Below are 18925 nucleotides of genomic sequence, written 5' to 3'. Positions count from 1 at the left end.
TTACTTCCATCGGCTTTTGGAAGTCTCGGACTTCGACAGAAAAAAAAAAAAAACTTTATATAGGCTAATGTGGATACACACTAATGAGTTAATGCCCCTCTGGCCCGTTTTAGGAGATTAAAATACACCCTCATTTTCAGAAGTGAAACAGAAACCACAAATTTAAATATTGAGGATATAAGCCTAGAAATGTGAGGAAGTTTAGACTTACTGTTAAGTTTCAATTAAATAGATGTTAAGCTTTGTGTGTGCTACTCCCTGATAGCACAAGCACATCTCGGAGACGTCTATTTGACGTCTGCATTTACATCTGCAAGATGTATTTTTTTTTAGACTGTTTGCTCATCTGCAATATGTCTATAGGACATTTCCTTTTAGATGTCAAATAGACATCTATTAGATGTCTTTAAGATGTTTATGATTTAGAATGTATGTAAAACTGACATCTGAAAGACGTCTGTCAGACGTTTGTAGACCGCAGATGCTTTCCAGATCAAGAGATCTTTAACAGACGTCTTGCAGATGTACATGCTGTCTGGGCTGTTTATGATGTTGAAAGCGCTACTCATTATCACACAGACTTATTTTAAGTGTAACATGATATCTGTTACTTTTCTCAACACTGGTGAACCGTGTGATTTACGGGTGAGGCATTTTTAGGTATTGAAATAAATTCCTGTTGCGAATTTATGTTTGCATGTCAGGTGCAAGTCTTTTTAATATATATATATATAGAGAGAGAGAGAGGGGGGGGCTATACCTATATCCTATACATATATCTGCAATGCTACAAAATCATGGGAATTCTGGTTTCTGGCCCTCAAGAGGAAAACAAGTGCATGTCTCATATTGTTCAATGATCAGGATCAGGCTGGTAGCAAAGTATTCAGATGACCCGTTGTGGGTGGGGCTTCTTACGTCATATCAATGTGGCTCTGGTTTAGAGGTACGCGTGTGTTTTGGACTAGCAAAATAGAAGAAAAGGGGTTTTATGTAAAACGGGTTACTTACTAAGTAGGGCTTTTTTTTATTAAGCGGCGCTTGTCGTTATTTACACTCCAGCAATGTTTACGAGAGGATGTTTCTTCAAATCCAAAACAGGCTTATCAGACTCTAAGGTCATAATGAGGATAATTAATATTAGCTTATATAATTTAAAACAATCGTGTTTACATTGAAATAAACAGCAGGTGAAATCAACACTGCTGTTGTGTTTGTTCCGTTCTGGACAGTAACCTACTTTAGGAGACAAAAGCCATAGGCTGTTTTTAGGGTCATTAAGTGTTTAAATCCCCCCCTGTGTGATCTGATCAGATTACAGTCTAGCTGTGAGATCCTTGTTAGTTAGTTATTCAGTTGGGACTAAACAACATGACTGATTTAAATTGCCAGTCTAATTCTCTTTTATATTCACTAGCTGCGTTTGCTTTCCTTGTATCTTCAACATGTCTTTTTTACAGACCAGTGATTATAACAAGGTCATCTTGTGTGTTAATCTAAGTATGTTGTTGTGTATATATTAGTGTTGTTTTGAGTTGCTTCCCTCAGTTTGAACCTAAATTCCTGTCGTTGATCTAGAATGGGGAATTTCACGTCGACGGCACCTGGGTTGTCAAGCTCAACATGTACTCAGTTTGTCCAGGTAAGTTTATACTGGTTTGTTTTGGTTCTATTCAGAAAATTTAAGTCTGACTTTAAAATTAAAGTCATGTCGTTTCGAATCTTCAGTGTTTACATACATGCATAGCGCGATTTATCAAATTGCAAAGGCTGTGATTTAGTTTTAACACACAAAAGTGTTCTTTTACACACAAGCAGCTCATAATCCAGTTTTTAGTGTCTCAGAGCAGTATGCAGTGAATGATACTTGGAATGAGAAGTGTTTATAACCAGCTATTTTTAACAAAAGAGAAGCTTTAATGCCTACCCAGTGTTTTCCTTCAAAATAAAAGATCAATAGTTAACTATAGCTTAAGCCATAAATATTAGCTTTGTAATTTTTATAGATATTTTTACATTTTGAAAAACATATTTTTCTTAAATACTTAATTTTTGACATTTTACACTGTAATATTACAATAGTATTTTTTTTAAATATATAGAACTACTATTACTACTACTACTAATAATAATAATAATACATGTATTTTTTACTATTATTATGATTGTTGTTATTAATAGCAACAACAGTATTTTTTTTAATCATATTTAAATATGAACACATCATTTTGCCCTACACACAGCAAGCAAAGCAGACCTGGAGCTTTTCTTCACATTTCAATCACATCAGCAGTTTTTATCAGGAAAATCAAAATCTGATTTCATGTATATATATATATATATATATAATGCCTTCAATACCTGACTTTATTTATTAACCTGGATTTTTTTTATATATATATATACAGGATTTTGTGTCCAGTAACTGTGTTGTGATATTCTCCAAAACCACTTGTCCATACTGTAAGATGACGAAGAATGTCTTTAATGAGATCGGGGCAACATATAAAGTTGTTGAGCTGGATCAGCACAATGATGGTGGACGTCTCCAGGAGACCTTAGCGCATATGACAGGTGCCAGAACAGTAAGTCCTGTAATTTATATATATATGTTTATGAAACATTTACAGTCCTGGATGCTGATTAGAATTATGCACATGATTAGATATATTGTTTTTGGCCAAAATAGTGTTGTTGACCTTAAACTTGTTAACCCTTTCAGGTGCCAAGAGTCTTTATTAACGGGCAGTGCATTGGAGGAGGCACAGATACAAAGCAGCTCCACCAGCAAGGGAAACTTCTGCCTCTTATTGAACAATGTAGGCTGTACTGTTTGAGTACCAGCCCTGAGGGCTCAGGCAACGCTCAAAATCAACATAATCAGTCATAATGTTTTGTATTATGTGTTCAAACTCATTGGTCACCGCCCAAACAGAGGTTAAGTAGATGTGTTTTAATATGTTTGCTGCTGTCAGGAAAAAAAAAATATCTTGATCCTGACTGATTGACATTATGAGTCAATCAACACTGTGTTTTCTTGTAAAATATAATACCAAATGGCATTACACCAAGCATTTTAGATGACTTTTTGTTACAAAACCTCAGTATTCCTTTATGTAGCCTACATACATGTTTAAAGTATTAAAGTCTTTTACAAAAATGTTGAAGTGTTCATTTTTCTGATGTAAACACACAAACACCCACTGGTTTGAAATAAAACCTTATTTTTCATCATTATAAACTGATTATTAATACTAATAAATATTTCTGACATTGAGCAGTAATGCATGAAAGCCTGTTTCCACCTCAGATTACTAAAAAAACTATGTAATTGTAATTTTTCATCTCACAATTCTGACTTTTTTCGCAATACAGAAAAAAAGAACTGATATAAGCTCAGAATTCTGACCTTCGCACATTTTTCAGTTTACACCTTGCAGTTGCAAGAAAAGTCTGAATTGTCAAATATAAACGCAGATTTGCAAGGAAAAGTTGATTTATTTGAAACGGGCTTTCATAATGTCTATACCGTTGCTATTCTGAAAGCCCTGCTAAATCTCGATATATTTGTTCATGTTAAGCGTGTGTTTACATAATATGGAGATGAAATGAACATGAACATTTTGTAACATTTGAATTTTTAAATAAAAAGGCACAGCTCGCCTCGACTGCGCTCCTGGACACATGGAGGCAGAAGCGCGCCTCACATTTCTAAGACACCACGTGAAGCAGAAGAATGACGCATGTCGAAAGGAATGCCGGGAAAACTACTGTATGTGTGAATGAGTCCCATTAGCTTCGTCTAACCGCTACACGAGCACAATTTTCTGTTTACAATAAGAAACATAATTACAGAAATGGCGGGAAGCGCTGGAGAATGGTGTCTTATGGAAAGCGACCCTGGAGTTTTCACAGAGCTGATAAAGGGCTTTGGTGAGCACTCTGTATTAAATACATTAGCGGTGCGTGTGAGTGCGCTAGTTTTGCTTCATTTCAGTGATTTTGAATTTCAGTATGATTTGTAGTTTATATAGGGTTTGATCGCCAGTCTGCAATGTGGTTTAAATCCATATAATTCAGTGAATTCATTGAATGGGCTCAGCGCTGCACTTGTTAATGAATGCAGAATGACCGCTGCCTCGCATTTGTGCTCTTCTGAACCGGTGTAAAACTGTCATTGTAGTGAGCAGCCTAACTAGACGGCATTTTTTGGGCCTCATGTGTGTTCCGAATCATATTTGGGCATCGGAACAAGCATCGTTTTGTATTCATGATGCCTTTGAACAAAGTTCGATTCATTATTGCTGCTTCTGAATGTTTGATTCAGTATTTCGGGGGTATTATGACATTCAGAATCAGCAGTAATGACGATTAATCGATTACATTAATCATTATTTAGATTAATTCTAATTTATGATGCATTCTGAAAGCAAGATACAGTGCGTGTTGCATTACTTATGTTCTAAGCATTTGATTCAGTATATTTTGCGCGTTCCAAACAATCGATTTATATTTCTGTCAGTATTGGTGAAGGAGCATTGACCTCAGTATATTTGGACAAGTTCCGAACATTCGATTCGTATTTTTGTGGACATTATATTGGTGCTTTCCTATAATGTCTTTAAGGTGCTCTGAGTATCAACTTTCATCTTTTTTGTGGGGATCATATTGCGTTCGAACATTCGATTCGGTGTTCTGAGAATTCCGTTTCATTTTGTTTCCCTCAAACGTTTGATCGGAACATTTGATTCAATATATTTGTACATCATTTAGGTGTTCTGAACATTGAATTCGTGTTTCATGTGTACAGTATGCGTTCAAACATTTGATTCAGTGTGTTTGAGTATCATTTGCAAGTTCCAGTGAGTCTATTAATTTTATGTCAATATAAAGTGGTTGCATATTGACATGAAAAAAAATATTTAAAAACGTGTATTTTAGCAGTACATTTAAACTGGAGAAAGTTTTGAAGCGTTATTGTGCTTGATGATTAAGGGACCGTCTGACTATTTCACCTACTGGGTTAAAACGTCCGATGTATTTTTAATTACAATTACTTTTAAAATAACACATTGTCAAACTGTAAAGCTTGTATTACATATATAGTGATTTACAGTCAGGTTTTTGTTTTTTGCCAATACATCCCTTGTACACAATTATTTATATAATAAATGTAGCCTAAGTCCAATTTTTCATGTAAAATTCTTGTGTTCTGTATGTACGGTAAGGGAAATATTAGAAGAATTGTCTTAGGCGAGATATTGGCAAAATATATTCAGTCCCGGGACATTTTAAAACGCTGTGGCTTTTTAATGCGTATTTTTTTTTAAACCAAACGTAATAAACACGTTATTAATAAACCATGCTATACTGTACATAGTTTGATTTTATTAATAATGTGTATATGGGCGTCAGAACTGTTGTATGTGGGTTGGACAGGACCCACCCACTTTTGAAGACCAATGATATTGGACCCACCCACTTTTACCGTCTTTAATTCAGTGACTGTCTATGCACTTTTCAGAGCGACATCAGTTAAATCCATTCCACGTGACATGACAAATGCCCTAATAAATTAAACTTCATTTAGCTACAGCCTTGAATTCCACACTGCTGCTTCCTCAAATCTATTGCACTTGGCTCATTCAGAGTCCATATAAATGAAACCGTACCAGATAGCACACGTACGTTTGCAGTCTGTTAAAGATCTCTTGATCTGGAAAGCATCTGCTGTCTACAAACGTCTGACAGACGTCTTTCAGATGTCAGTTTTACATACATTCTAAATCATAAACGTCTTAGAGACATCAAATAGACATCTGTGTGCTATCAGGGCACTAGTTACTCGCGCCTGCTGTACTCCCGTGATGCAGCAAAGTAAAGCATCTGAGCGTACCTGCTGCTCAGATACACCTAATCCTACCCGATACTTTATTTATACTTTTCGATTATTTCCTTAATTTTAATTTTTTTGCACTTTGTGTAAATAGACACTCCGTTAATTAAAAGGATTTTTAAAATTACTTCATACTGGTGCATTTAGGCATCATTTGTGAGTTTTGAATCCTCAGTTCAGTCTCTGTTGTTGTCATCAGGATGCAAAGGTGCACAGGTAGAAGAGATATGGAGCATGGAGCCAGAAAACTTTGAAAATCTCAAGTAAGCAAAATCATTTAATCGGTTATTGTATCCAGTCTTCCTCCAGTGTTTAATCTGCAATTGAATATGCATGTAAATCATTTCAGGCCCGTTCATGGTCTGATTTTCCTCTTCAAGTGGCAACCCGGTGAGGAGCCAGCGGGGTCTGTAGTTCAAGACTCAAGGCTGGATCAGATCTTCTTCGCCAAGCAGGTGCACAATTATGCATTTCATCAAATCCAGCAAACTGCTACCGAATGCTAGAAAATAATATTCGCAACTGAATTGTTTCAGGTCATCAATAATGCCTGTGCGACCCAAGCGATCGTCAGCGTGTTATTAAACTGTACACATCCTGATATGCACCTTGGGGAAACGCTGACAGAATTTAAAGAGTTTTCGCAAAGTTTTGATGCTGCGGTAAGTTAGCGCGCATTTTATTGTAAAAGGTATTTTAAATATTTAAAATACCTATTTTAAAGCTATTTTTATTACTATTATTAAATAACTATTATTCTTTGTTAAGCTTTATATGACTTTGTTTACGTTTAAGATGAAGGGTCTTGCTCTCAGTAACTCTGAAGTGATTCGACAAGTTCACAACAGCTTCGCCAGGTTATTTCTATTTGCTTTTATGAAGCTTTTTTCTCTTTTACAATATATATAATGTGTTATATAACATTGTATTTATTTTTTCAAAAGACAACAGATGTTTGAGTTTGACGCAAAGTCGTCATCTAAAGAAGAGGATGCTTTTCATTTTGTGAGCTACGTTCCTGTTAACGGCCGACTTTATGAGTTGGACGGACTTCGAGAAGGACCCATAGATCTGGGTAGGTGGAATCGATGTTGAATTATTTGTATTTAAGCAGTTTGTTTGTGTTTTTAAAGGGGTCATATTTGTGATCAGAGAAACGACAAATAAAAAGTGCCACTCTACACTGCCCAAAACTCGCGTTTGAATCGTCAGCAGCAAATTATTTAAATAAGAAAACATACTTACAGGCTGTAAGTCAGACGCGCCAGACTGTCCTTGCGACGTTGGAATTGCCCCACTTTATAGAAACTTTAGTGCAAGCCAGAATTTTAGGCTACTCTCCCAGGTTCAGGAAAAAGTCCTCTGTAAAATGCGCTGCACACACTCTAATATTTGAGTTGAACTCTTCTGGAACAGTGTTGTAAATACAACTTAACCACTGATATCTAGTTGTTGTGTCCTCTTTTGGAAGCCCAAACAAAGTAGTTTCGCTTTCAGCGTTTCCAGGACATGGCGCCGGCGGCAGCGACAATACTACAGAGAGAATAATAGTTCCACCTTCTTTCCTTGCGTAAACATTTGGGTGGTGTTTGCAAATCTTCCCACACCGTGACGTAGACATGTGGGAGCGTGTTTAAATGAGCCATTTTAGGGGGGCGTGGACGAGTCTTAACTTTTATAAAGAATATCTCTTTGGTTTTGATACTTTAGTCTTTGCACAAACAGCTTGTAACACTCCAAAGAGAAAGGAAAACTTGAAATCGCATCATATGACCGCTTTAAATAGTTTTGTCACTTTCTCAGGTGTGTGTAACCAGGATGATTGGATCAGTGCTGTACGGCCCGTCATTGAGAAAAGAATACAGAAGTAAGAATCAAGCTGATGTGATTTGAGTTGATATTTCTACAGAACTGGTTTGTATTAAAGCATTTCTGCTTTTGAACCCATCCAGATACAGCGAGGGTGAGATTCGATTCAACTTGATGGCCATTGTGTCAGACCGCAAGATGATTTATGAAAAGAAGATCGTTGAACTGCAGGCGCAGCTCACAGAGGTGAGATTTTCTGACTGTGTCAAATGCTGGAATGACAGAATGATGAAGGTTGTTTAAAGAGGTTTCTGCTGTTCACAGGAAGAGCCGATGGACACAGACCAGAGTGGAAATCATCTCAGCTCTATCCAGTCAGAGATCGCCAAGTATCAGCTCCTGATCGAAGAAGAGAGCCAAAAACTTAAAAGATACAAAGTATGTACTTTTCCGTCAGTGGTCATTTAAAAAGCAACTTATTAATAGTGTTTTATTGGGAATATTATTAATATTAATAACCCAACTTATCTTTATTATTATTGATATTAATGTTTTCTTTATTGAGCCTTTAAAAATAATAATGTTTTAAGTTATGCATGTTATAAAATATCACTTAAACGGATAGTTCACCCAAAAATGAAAATTCTGTCATTAATTACTCACCCTCATGTGTTCCAAACCCGTTAGACCTTCGTTCATCTTCAGAACACAAATTAAGGTATTTTTGATGAATTCCAAGTAGGGGTGTGCGATATAAATCTGCAATAATATCGTAATTGTTGTTTTAACAATGTGCAATTTGACAATATCGAGTATTTTGCAAAAACGAAACAAAACACCTACGGAGTGCATGCGGGTTAAACAGTGCACTGCATGATTCAGTCTATTAAAATGCATTAAGAATGATCGCAAAATTCAAGATATGGGGACAGAAAATTTATATATTTACGTTTCATGCTGTTTTTTCTTCAAAAATAAGCATGATTACAAATGTGATATTGTTTATTGACCTGTTGTATAAAATCAATGTTAATATTAAGAAACTTACGTTTTAGACACCATATTGCCTGTTTTTGCTCCATTTCACAGACAAAAAAATGATTCCAAACAGCTACAGCACTGTTTTGCATCTCTGAGCAACATGATGGTGCTTCTTTCCTGAATGAATCAACCGTTAAATGATTCGGTTCAGTCGCAATGACTCACTTAGTAACAGTGACTTTCTGCCACCTACTGGTGGCTTTAATTTCACATTTAAAGTCTATTTTCATTTTTTTTATAATTTTAAATATCAGTATTAAATGTTTTGTTTAAAATGTCAAAAGATTATGCATTTGTAACTGGTTAAAGCAGTTAAAGCACTTTTTTTTTTTTAGAGAAAATAATTTCACACTGATAGCAAAAAATATATATTTGAGAGTTTTTTTCAAAGTATTTTGAGAGAGATTTTATTTCTCAGAAATAATGAAAAAAAAATCAAATGTATATTTTTTTATGTTCTATGAGAAAATACTTTCTCTCAAAACTTTGTTTAGTCTCAAATATTATTATTTTTTGCTATTGGTATGAAAACCTTTTCTCTCCAATATTTTTTTTTTCTCTCATGAAATGCTTTTTTGCTATCAGTGTGATAACTTTTTCTCTCAAACTTTTTTTTTTCTCTCGGATCATTTATTTTCGCGCATGTAATAAAGACACAATTCTCTCTCCATACAGTTGTCCCTCTGAACTGTATTAAATAGTGTTTAAATACATCTAAATGCCACTTCAGATGCAACTTCTGCAAAGATTAATTTTGATGATACTGGTTTCATTTGTTTGGTAACAGCCTAAATGTGTATTATCTTAATTGACTGATTAAATGTAACATTTTGACTCAAAAGATGTACACTTTTATAAAAAATAGCTTTATTAAAGGTAAAAATCTATTTAAACTTAAATGAAAATATTAATTAATCACTGATGTGAACTGACCACACAGAATATGAAGAATATCAAAAACTGCAGCTGTGCACGGTAGTCAGATATCAGCACAATAACACACTCTGCAAAATATCATCTAAGTATCGTTATCGAAAAAATCCCCAAAAATATTGAGAAATCTTTTTTTTTTTTCAATATCGCACACCCCCTAAGCTCTCTGACCCTCCATAGACAGCAAGGATCCTAACACGATCAAGGCTCAGAAACGTAGCAAGGAGATCGTTAAAATAATCCATGTGACCGTGGTTCAACCGTAATTTTATGAAGCTGCAAGAATAATTTTTGTGCGCAAAGAAAACAAAAATAACGACTTTATTCAACAATTCGTCTCCTCCGCGTCACCCTATAGTGCCATTTTGGAGAGTATCACATACGTAAACAACGTATGTACGAGGATACGTTGTTTACGTTCAGAACAAAGTGTAAACAACATATCCGTGTGGTGCTGCTGACACAGAACAGCATACATTGTTCACGTATGTGATACTCTCTCTTACAGGTTTGGAACGACATGAGGGTGAGTAATTACAGAATTTTCAAGTATGACATTATATGAAATATGTATTTATTAATTCATATTAATTGGTATTATTATTTGTCTTTTAAAAGGTTATATTACAAATTGGTATATGCATTATAAAATATAACATCATTATTCATATTAAATATGTATTTATTAATTCATATTAATTGATTAATTTTCATTATTATTAATTTGTAATTTAAAAGGTTATTAGAAATTAATATAATGAATTATAAAATAAAAATATTATTAATAAATGTATTAAAAATAACATTAACATTATTATTAATATTAAATATGTATTTTATTAATTGATATTAGTACAGTATAATATTATTTGTTTTCCTCATTGATCTTTTAAAAGATAACCTTTAAGTTATGTGCGTTATAAAATGAATTTATAATACTATTATTTTCCTAATTGGTTTTTGAATAGTTCATTATATTAATAAGTAATATAATATTCTATAAAATATCACAATACTGTTGTCTTTTCCCCTCACTGACCCTTTAAAAACTAAGTTTTTTTAAAATGTAACATTAATTTATAATAATTATCATTATTATTTTTTAAGTTATTATAATTTGTATAATAATAATAATAATCTATAGTTATTAATATTATTAAATATAAAAAACTAAAAGTTGTAAATGTCACTTGCGTAATATTAACATTAATTGTTTTATTTATTTTAGTTGTTATAAAATATCACGTTATGATGGTGGTAATAATAATAATTATTATTATTTAACAAATGATATTTAATAACACAACTTAAAGGACCTGTGAGGAAAACAATAACATTATTATCATATTACAATAACATTTACTATTATTATTATTATTGTGGGTGGTGGTGGTGGCGCAATGCCTCTTAAAGAAGGTACAAGAATATGGGACAATTTTTTTTTTTTTTTTTTAAGATTGAGAACATTAGAAGGAAGCACAACTACCTACCCTTTATAATGGAGTTACTGAAGACGTTGGCCGAATATCAGCAGCTGATACCACTGGTGGAAAAGGTAAGTCCAGTCACAGTCACCAGTGTGTTTGATAGCCAATCTCATCACACCACTAGAGGGCAGTGCCGTTACATAATCTTGACTTTGCTGTTGAGCTTGCAGTCTTTTGTTCTTTTGTAATTAGATTTGCATGAAACCTTACAGATAATAAGGCAGTGAACTTTGAATGGTATTATGCAAAAATAAAAACTTAAAATAGTCTTCCGGTAACTGCATCCATTAATGAAAGTTCAAATTAATACAAATTCTAGGATTTCCAAATCTGAATCCACTTCAAAAGGGTTGGATATGAAATTGTTTTTTTCCCCTCTCTTTCTTCAGGCAAAGGAAAAACAAAGTGCCAAAAAAATACAAGAAGCTAAGTAAGCCAACAATGTTAGACCCGGTTTAATTTTATCCCACGGAATATCTTGATGTTCATTTGTCTTCTGTATCCCATAAAAGGAGCACCTGGAAGTGAAGTCTTGCTGTCGTTTCCTTCATGTCTGTGCATGCATGCGAATAAATGTTTAAATAATGTCTTATTTTCATATAAATTGAATTTGTTCAGTAATAGTGTTTCATGTTTTTTTTTTTTTCTGACTAGCACATGGTAAAAGACGATAAATGAGTCTTAAATTGCTATACAATTTATTGTACATTAAAGCACTAATGTATCTATTATTCATGACCTATTAACAATGAACGTAGAGTGGTAAAATTGAATTTACATTACACAAATGTAAAAAGTCTCTTGTTAGTAACAGTTAAATTGAGAAAGCTTTTTAATTATGATGTATCATGAATCTGCACTAATAACACATGGAAAACGTCTTCCTGTCTGTTAAGCAACGTTAAAGTGCTTTTTGTTTGCAATGAATTGTGTTGCTTTACATGGCAGTTTCAGTAGTGCTGGTTTTGTCCTGATGTTTCCTGTCATCTGGAATGTTTAATTTGAGAGTATGACGCAGACTCACATGGCAGACAGACTGCGGTCAGGCTTGTTGTTCACACCGTAGCAACCAGTATTGAAAATGCACTTCTATTTGCATGTTTGCGTTCCTTAAATATAGCTCAGTAGTTGTTCAGGATTTTATGCAATAAAGGTGTTTTATTTCATATATATAATGTATTTTTTTTCCATTGACGATAACAGGATTAATGTTAATCCTTTTTTTTTCTAATCTTGTATCTACATGGACTTTAAAATCAAATGTTAACTTAAAAAAAATGAAACTACTGTGAGAAATATGGAGTAATGGGTCATTTCCATGTTTTTTTTTTTTTTTTTTTTTTTTTTTGCAAAATACTTAAGGCAGGTATTGCCTTATTATTTAATTTTGGATTTATATAATGTTAATGTGTTTATTAATATTTGATTTTTTTAATTTAGGTTTTACTAATTGTATGTGCTTTGTCTTTTTTTATTCTTATTTAGATTTATTTTTTATTCAAAAAAGTTTTATTCCATTAACAATAGTACAAATATTCCACAGGTTTTTGTATATACTAAATCTTTAATTTTTGTGGTTACATTGAATCAGATGTTAAATTCAAAAATGAAACCACTTCGACAAATATTCACTGATGGAGTAATGGGTCATTTCCGTGTCTTTCCAGGTTTATTTTTGTTCCTTCCCAAAAACTTTACAGGACAGTATTATGCATATTAATAAATTAAACAAATACCTTTCCTTCAGGCACATCTTTATATAAAAAAGTGTCTTATCAATGGTCTCTAATCAGCGGTTTCATGAAAACGCAGTTCCGTTTGATCACGCTGGAGGCGCTAGAAATTAACCTCGGCTAAAGCGCGCGCATTTTAAGTCAAACTTTGCCCTGGATTTTTGCCTTTCCCGTGCAGCCGTTAACATGAAGTGAAGGAAACTTCAGTAAGTGTTGTTCAAACAAAGCTGAACAGGCTTTTTAATATTCTGCAGCGCTGAAGCAGACGCTTAAATCACCCGAGCGTTTTGGCAGTAGTTTTCTATTTTTCATCTGTACTCGCAGCGCGACAGTCGTTTACACCGTGAATGTTTATTTACATTCCTTCAAACTTCCCAGACCAGTAGTGAGCTTCAGAGAGCAGCTGTAGTACTTGAGAACCGCGTCACGACGCCGTTCCCGCCATGAAAGAACACGCTGTCTTATATTATTGCCATCAGAGCTGATCGCGGCAGTCGATAATAGCGTGAAAATGCGCTCTTGCGTTAAGATGTAGTCGCCATTACCTGCTTATGACGCGCGTGCGCCTGTAAAAGCACAGTGCGATCCAGGTATGTGAAAAATCGTATTCTTGCCAGAAAAGTGTGTTATGTCTAGGTGTGAACATGTTCTGAGGTTCATGACTATTCCAAACATTTGAGTTATCCACATGAGTTGAGTAACTTCATAAGTCTTGAGAGGTTATTGTGGTGCAGCTTCACAAAACCAGCACATTTTTATAGTTTCTTTTTATTCTTTTGATTTTGTTCTTTGATTCTAGTACTTGCATCTATCTATCTATCTATCTATCTATGTTTCTCTCTCTCTCTCTCTACTGCACACACATATAAATATCTAAAAAATCAGTGTGTAATATGTAATTTTTCCGTTATATAGTATATAAAATTATTTTATTTAGTTTTTTTTAGCCGTACTTATTTTAAATGACATTTGTGTGTATATATCCAGTAACTTCAAAAATTCTCTAATACTCTAACCCCCGTTTTCACAGACGAGGCTTAAGACCAGCCCCAGACTAAAATGTAATTCTGAGCTGTTTCAACTGAAAGAAAACTTGCTCTAACTGATCTGTAAAAATATCAGTGCATTTGTTTTGTCTCAAGATGCACACCAGTAATGTTTGTTTCTAAGGCATGTTAATGAAAATGACTTGAATGTCCTAATTGAATTTGCCTAATCCTAGTTTAGTCTAAGCCCTGTCTGTGAAACCAGGCCTAAATTTCCAAGATTATAATTATTATTATTATATAAATGGCACTTGTGTTAATATATTTGTATATCTAGTAACCCAAACTAGTCACACTTGTAAATATTGAAACAATATTAGTATAAATATTTTAATAATAATTTATTGAAAAATATTGAATGATTTGTTTTATTTTATTATTATTATTTGTTTATTTTTACATACTTTAAATGACATTTGAGTCCATTTGGACTCTCAAGTCACACTAAGCCATTTTTCTATCTATATCTATCTATCTATCCATTCATTTAGTATATTTTAATGGCTGTTATGTTTAGATGTGCGTTGGTCCTGAAAAGTATTTTAGACTCTCAAGTCACACTTAAAAATTATGCATGTTTGTTTCCCCTCCTTTCTCACACACACACACACGTAAAAGAATATAAAAATGCACACATTTTTAAGTGCGACTTGACAATATATTATTTATATATTTATGTTTTTATTTTATTTATTTATTTGCCGGCAATTGTGGACTTGAAAATGTCTCAAACCAAATGTCATGTTTCTACTACATTTTTTTTTTTTTTTTTTTCTAAATTTAAACCAACTGGTGTCAAACTGATTTTAGTGGGTTTGTGAAGTCCAGGTCTCCCAGCAGAGTCACCACAGGTAAAGTTCATCACATTAACTATGGACAATGTTCTTTTGTTTTTAAATATTTAGCTTGGAAAAACATCCCACGTCTTCAAAATAAAAGCCACTTGCTTTGACATTCATATATTTTCAAGTATGGCATACTGTAAGTGCCCCGATACATCTCAGGTCCACTGCAGATATGAAGATGACCCGTGGGAAGTGCGTTGAGGAAAGCCAGCAGTGTTTCTGCTTCACTGTCTGTGAACACGTTCTTGGATCAGTTAAACAGACACAGTGTTTGGTGTCTGTTCAGTGTCGGATGGCCGTGAGATCATCTACAGGAACACAAGGAGTACAAATGTGAATTTACATAGGTAAATTCATCCCCACGTTCAACAACAAAAAAAAGTTTAGCTGTGTCAAACGTGTGGAACAAAACAAGCACGTTAAGTGCAGAATGTTCTGCTCCCTATATTTGCATTCAGTGTTTGTCTTACGTGAGTTTTGTGCTGCAGGTACAGCTCAGGTCTTGCAGTCATGCCTTAAATGGAAAGAAGATAAAATATGATATGCTGGTGAAATGACACGAGTATGTGAGAGTTTCTGTAAATGTTTGGTGGGTTGAAGTCTGCAGTAATTCATCAAAATGTGCATTGGGTAAGTTTGTTGAGAAAACCGCAGTTCGGTTTTGTTTTGGTTAGTGAGACTAACTTGCAAAACTGGTCATAAGACGTTGAACTGATCTGATCAGTTAAATGAAAGTATTTAGTAGGCCGTCTTATCTTAGCAACTAAAAATAGCTTTAAAGATGACAAAGCAATTAATGGTTTGAGTTTGGGGAGCGGCTAACTTTTTGCACAACCAATAGCAGTGCAAGAATGTTTATGAAATATTCTGTTTTGCAATGCTGTAATTACACTTCAACTTTAAGGATTTCTGTCATCAACAAATGATTAATTGGGAAGGGATACTTTATAAACAAATTTTAAAAAGCGCAAATTTTGTTATAGCCAATATTACTCAGTTTTGTGTCCATAAAAATGAAAGCCAAATTTTGAATAATACGTATTAATTTAGACATCACGCAATTATAATGTACAATATAAAGATTAATTTTGAGATTTGCTAAAGGTTACATTTAACAAATTATTTTTGAAAGAAACTATTATCTTGAAGTGAGCATTACAGGTTATCTAAAGGTAAATGTAAAAATATGAGAAATGAAGAGCACGATTAAATGTGATACTGCTGTATATAATTACCATATATACAGTGCCCTCCAAAAGTATTGGAACAGTAAAGACAAAATTGCTCTGTTGGCTGTGGAGTCAAGACATTTACAAATAATGACTAAGAGATGAATATGAGACAAAACTACAGAATGTCACATTTTATTATTCGGTGATTCAACTCATAGATGTTTTACCAGCTAAGAAGGTCTTTCTAAGTGATCAGCTGTGTCCTGTTGCATTAATTCTTCAGATATTAAAAGCAGGGAATGTGTCGTATCAGTTATATCCATTACTTCTGCATTCTGAATCTTGCATTTGATGATGACACACACAAACCAGGATGAAGTTGAGGGATCTGACTTTGAGAGAAAAGCAAGCAATTTGGATGCTAAAAGAGGAAGTAAATTAGAGCTATAGCAAAAACAAAGGGCATGGAGAAATCAAGAGTTTGGAAACCACCAGCAACCAACAATTACCCAATCAGCTAAGAAAACAACAGTAGTTGATGACAGGCAAATCATAAAAGCTGTGAAAATGAACCCTAAAAGACGTGTCTGTAAAATCACCAGCAACTTCCAGAAAGCTGGGGTGATGCTCTTACAATCTACTGTCCTCAGGAGACTTTGACACAGAATTACAGATGCTACACAGCAAGATGCAAACCTCTGACCAGCACCAAAAATAGAAAGGCAAGATTAGAGTTTGCAAAAAAGCACAAAGGTGAGCCAGAAGAGTTTTGGAACTGTGTTTATGGACCGATGAGACAAAGATGAACCTTTATCTAAGTGATGGGAAAGCAAAAATGTGGAGAAAAAAAGGGAACTGCAAATGATCCCAAGCATACAGCCTCATCTGTAAAGCATGGAGGAGGTGGTGTCATGGCATGGGCATGCATGGCTGCCTCTGGAACAGGCCCTCTCAAATTTACTGATGACTTAATGTATGATGACAGTAGCAGAATGAATTTGGAAGGGTACAAAACCATCTTGTCTACCAATATTCAAGAAAATGCCACCAGATTCATTGGGAAGTGCTTCATATTCCATCAGGACAATGACCCAAACACCCTGCCAGTTCAGTCAAGGAATTTATAAGGACAAAGGAATGTAAAGTCTTAGATTGCCCAAGTCAATCTCCAGATTTAAATCTGATTTAACATGAATTTCACCAGCTGAAGAGGAGAGTAAAGGCAGAAACTCCCCAAAACAAGCAACAATTGGAATTTGCTGCATTAAAGGCTGGGAAAGGTACAGGTACATCTAAAAAAATTAGAATATCAAGAAAAAGGTAAATATTTTTTTGTCACTCATTTCAGAAAGTGAAACCCATATATTATATAGATTCATTACACATAGAGTGAAATATTTCCTTTATTTCTTGAAATTTTGATGATTATGGCTTACAGATAATGAAAACCCAAAATTCAGTGTCTCAGAAAATTAGAATATTACATAAGATCAATTAAAAAAAATGATATTTTAAACAGAAATGTCAGGCTTCTGAAAAGTATGTTAATTTCTGCACTCAATAGTTGGTTGGGCCTCCTTTTGCATGAATTACTGCATCAATGTGGCGTGTCATGGAGGCAATCAGCCTGTGGCACTGCTCAGGTGTAATGGAAGCCCAGGTTGCTTTGATAGTGGCCTTCAGGTCATCTGCATTGTTGGGTCTGGTGTCTCTCATCTTCCTCTTGACAATACCCCACAGATTCTCTATGGGATTCAGGTCAGGTGAGTTTGCTGGCCAATCAAGCACAGTAACACCATGGTCATTGAACCAGCTTTTGGTACCTTTGGCAGTGTGGGCAGGTGCCAAGTCCTGCTGGAAAATGAAATCAGCATCTACATAAAGCTTGTCAGCAAAAGGAAGCATGAAGTGGGAAGCATGAAGGAAGCAGTGCGTTGACTGTGGACTTCAGAAAGCACAGTGGACCAACCCCACCAGATGACATGGCAGCCCAAATCATCACTGACTGTGGAAACTTCACACTGGACTTCAAGCAACATGGATTCTGTGCCTCTCCACTCTTCCTCCAGACTCTGGGACCTTGATTTCCAAATGAAATGCAAAATTTACTTTTATCTGAAAAGATAACTTTGGACCACTGAGCAACAGTCCAGTTATTGTTCTCCACAGCCCAGGTAAGACGCTTCTCTGGTTCAGAAGTGGCTTGGTAGCCCTTTTCCTGAAGACGTCTGAGCGTGGTGACTCTTGATGCACTGACTCCAGCTTCAGTCCACTCCTTGTGAAGCTCTCCCAAGTGTTTGAATCAGCTTTGCTTGACAGTATTCTCAAGCTTGCGGTCATCCCTGTTGCTTGTGCACCTTTTCCTACCCAAATTCTTCCTTCCAGTCAACTTTGCATTTAATATGCTTTGATACAGCACTCTGTAAACAGCCACACCTTTCAGTAATGACCCTCTGTGACTTACCCTCTTTGTGGAGGGCGTCAATGTTCATCTTCTGGATCATTGCCAAGTCAGCAGTCTTCCCCATTATTGTGGTTTCAAAGAACAAGAGATACCTGGAATTTATACTGTAGGGATGGTCATTAATTGAAACTCAAACGTAAATATTGTAATATTCTGAGATACTGATTCTTGACTTTAATGAGATGTAAGCTCTAATCATCAAAATTAAAACAAAAAACTTTTGAAATATTTTACTTTACATGTAATGAATCTAAAATATATGTCAGTTTCACTTTTTTAAATGTTACAAGAAAAAAATGAACTTTTTCATGATATTCAAATTTTTTGAGATGTACCTGTATTTCAAAGGATGTGACCAAGAGTCGGGTGATGTGTTTGGTTCACAGACTCACTGCTGTGATTGTTCGCAAGGGATCTGCAACTAAATAATAGCTTTTAATCTTTTATATCTGCCTTATGTTCAACTGTCCCAATACTTATGTGCACATCAATGACTGGG

At 34.6% G+C, this 18925-nt stretch overlaps 2 protein-coding genes across 3 annotated transcripts; both read left to right on the top strand.

Annotated features, from left to right (window-relative positions):
• Positions 1–1371: 1371 nt before the first annotated feature.
• On the top strand, positions 1372–3155 carry LOC306874774 (uncharacterized protein; the record flags this gene model as incomplete). Its single annotated transcript, XM_079425016.1, has 4 exons — positions 1372–1478; positions 1579–1642; positions 2409–2585; positions 2723–3155. 4 exons carry the CDS (start codon positions 1372–1374, stop codon positions 2888–2890), a joined length of 516 nt encoding a protein of 171 aa, XP_079281142.1. The 3' UTR covers positions 2891–3155.
• Positions 3156–3743: 588 nt separating this feature from the next.
• On the top strand, positions 3744–12459 carry LOC306874551 (ubiquitin carboxyl-terminal hydrolase isozyme L5-like). 2 transcript variants are annotated; one of them, XM_079424686.1, is made up of 12 exons: positions 3744–3933; positions 6096–6159; positions 6246–6351; positions 6433–6558; positions 6692–6753; positions 6841–6971; positions 7700–7763; positions 7849–7951; positions 8030–8143; positions 11136–11234; positions 11556–11596; positions 11679–12459. In XM_079424686.1, the coding sequence occupies exons 1-12, from the start codon at positions 3858–3860 to the stop codon at positions 11692–11694; spliced, it is 1002 nt and encodes a 333-aa protein (XP_079280812.1). In that variant the 5' UTR covers positions 3744–3857; the 3' UTR covers positions 11695–12459. The 2 variants fall into 2 exon arrangements, with proteins under 2 accessions (XP_079280812.1, XP_079280811.1); XM_079424685.1 differs by having other exon boundaries at positions 8030–8161; positions 11679–12335.
• Positions 12460–18925: the final 6466 nt, after the last annotated feature.

Source organism: Barbus barbus, assembly GCF_936440315.1.
Source record: "Barbus barbus genome assembly, chromosome: 9".
Taxonomy (NCBI): domain Eukaryota; kingdom Metazoa; phylum Chordata; class Actinopteri; order Cypriniformes; family Cyprinidae; genus Barbus; species Barbus barbus.
This window is presented reverse-complemented; position numbering and strand designations above follow the sequence as displayed.

Coding starts and splice junctions, on each gene's coding strand:
- LOC306874551 (XM_079424685.1), top strand. CDS start 3,858: ATGGCGGGAAGCGCTGGAGAATGGTGTCTTATGGAAAGCGACCCTGGA. Junction 6,559..6,691: donor CGCAAAGTTTTGATGCTGCG/GTAAGTTAGCGC, acceptor TTTACGTTTAAG/ATGAAGGGTCTTGCTCTCAG. Junction 7,952..8,029: donor TGCAGGCGCAGCTCACAGAG/GTGAGATTTTCT, acceptor TGCTGTTCACAG/GAAGAGCCGATGGACACAGA.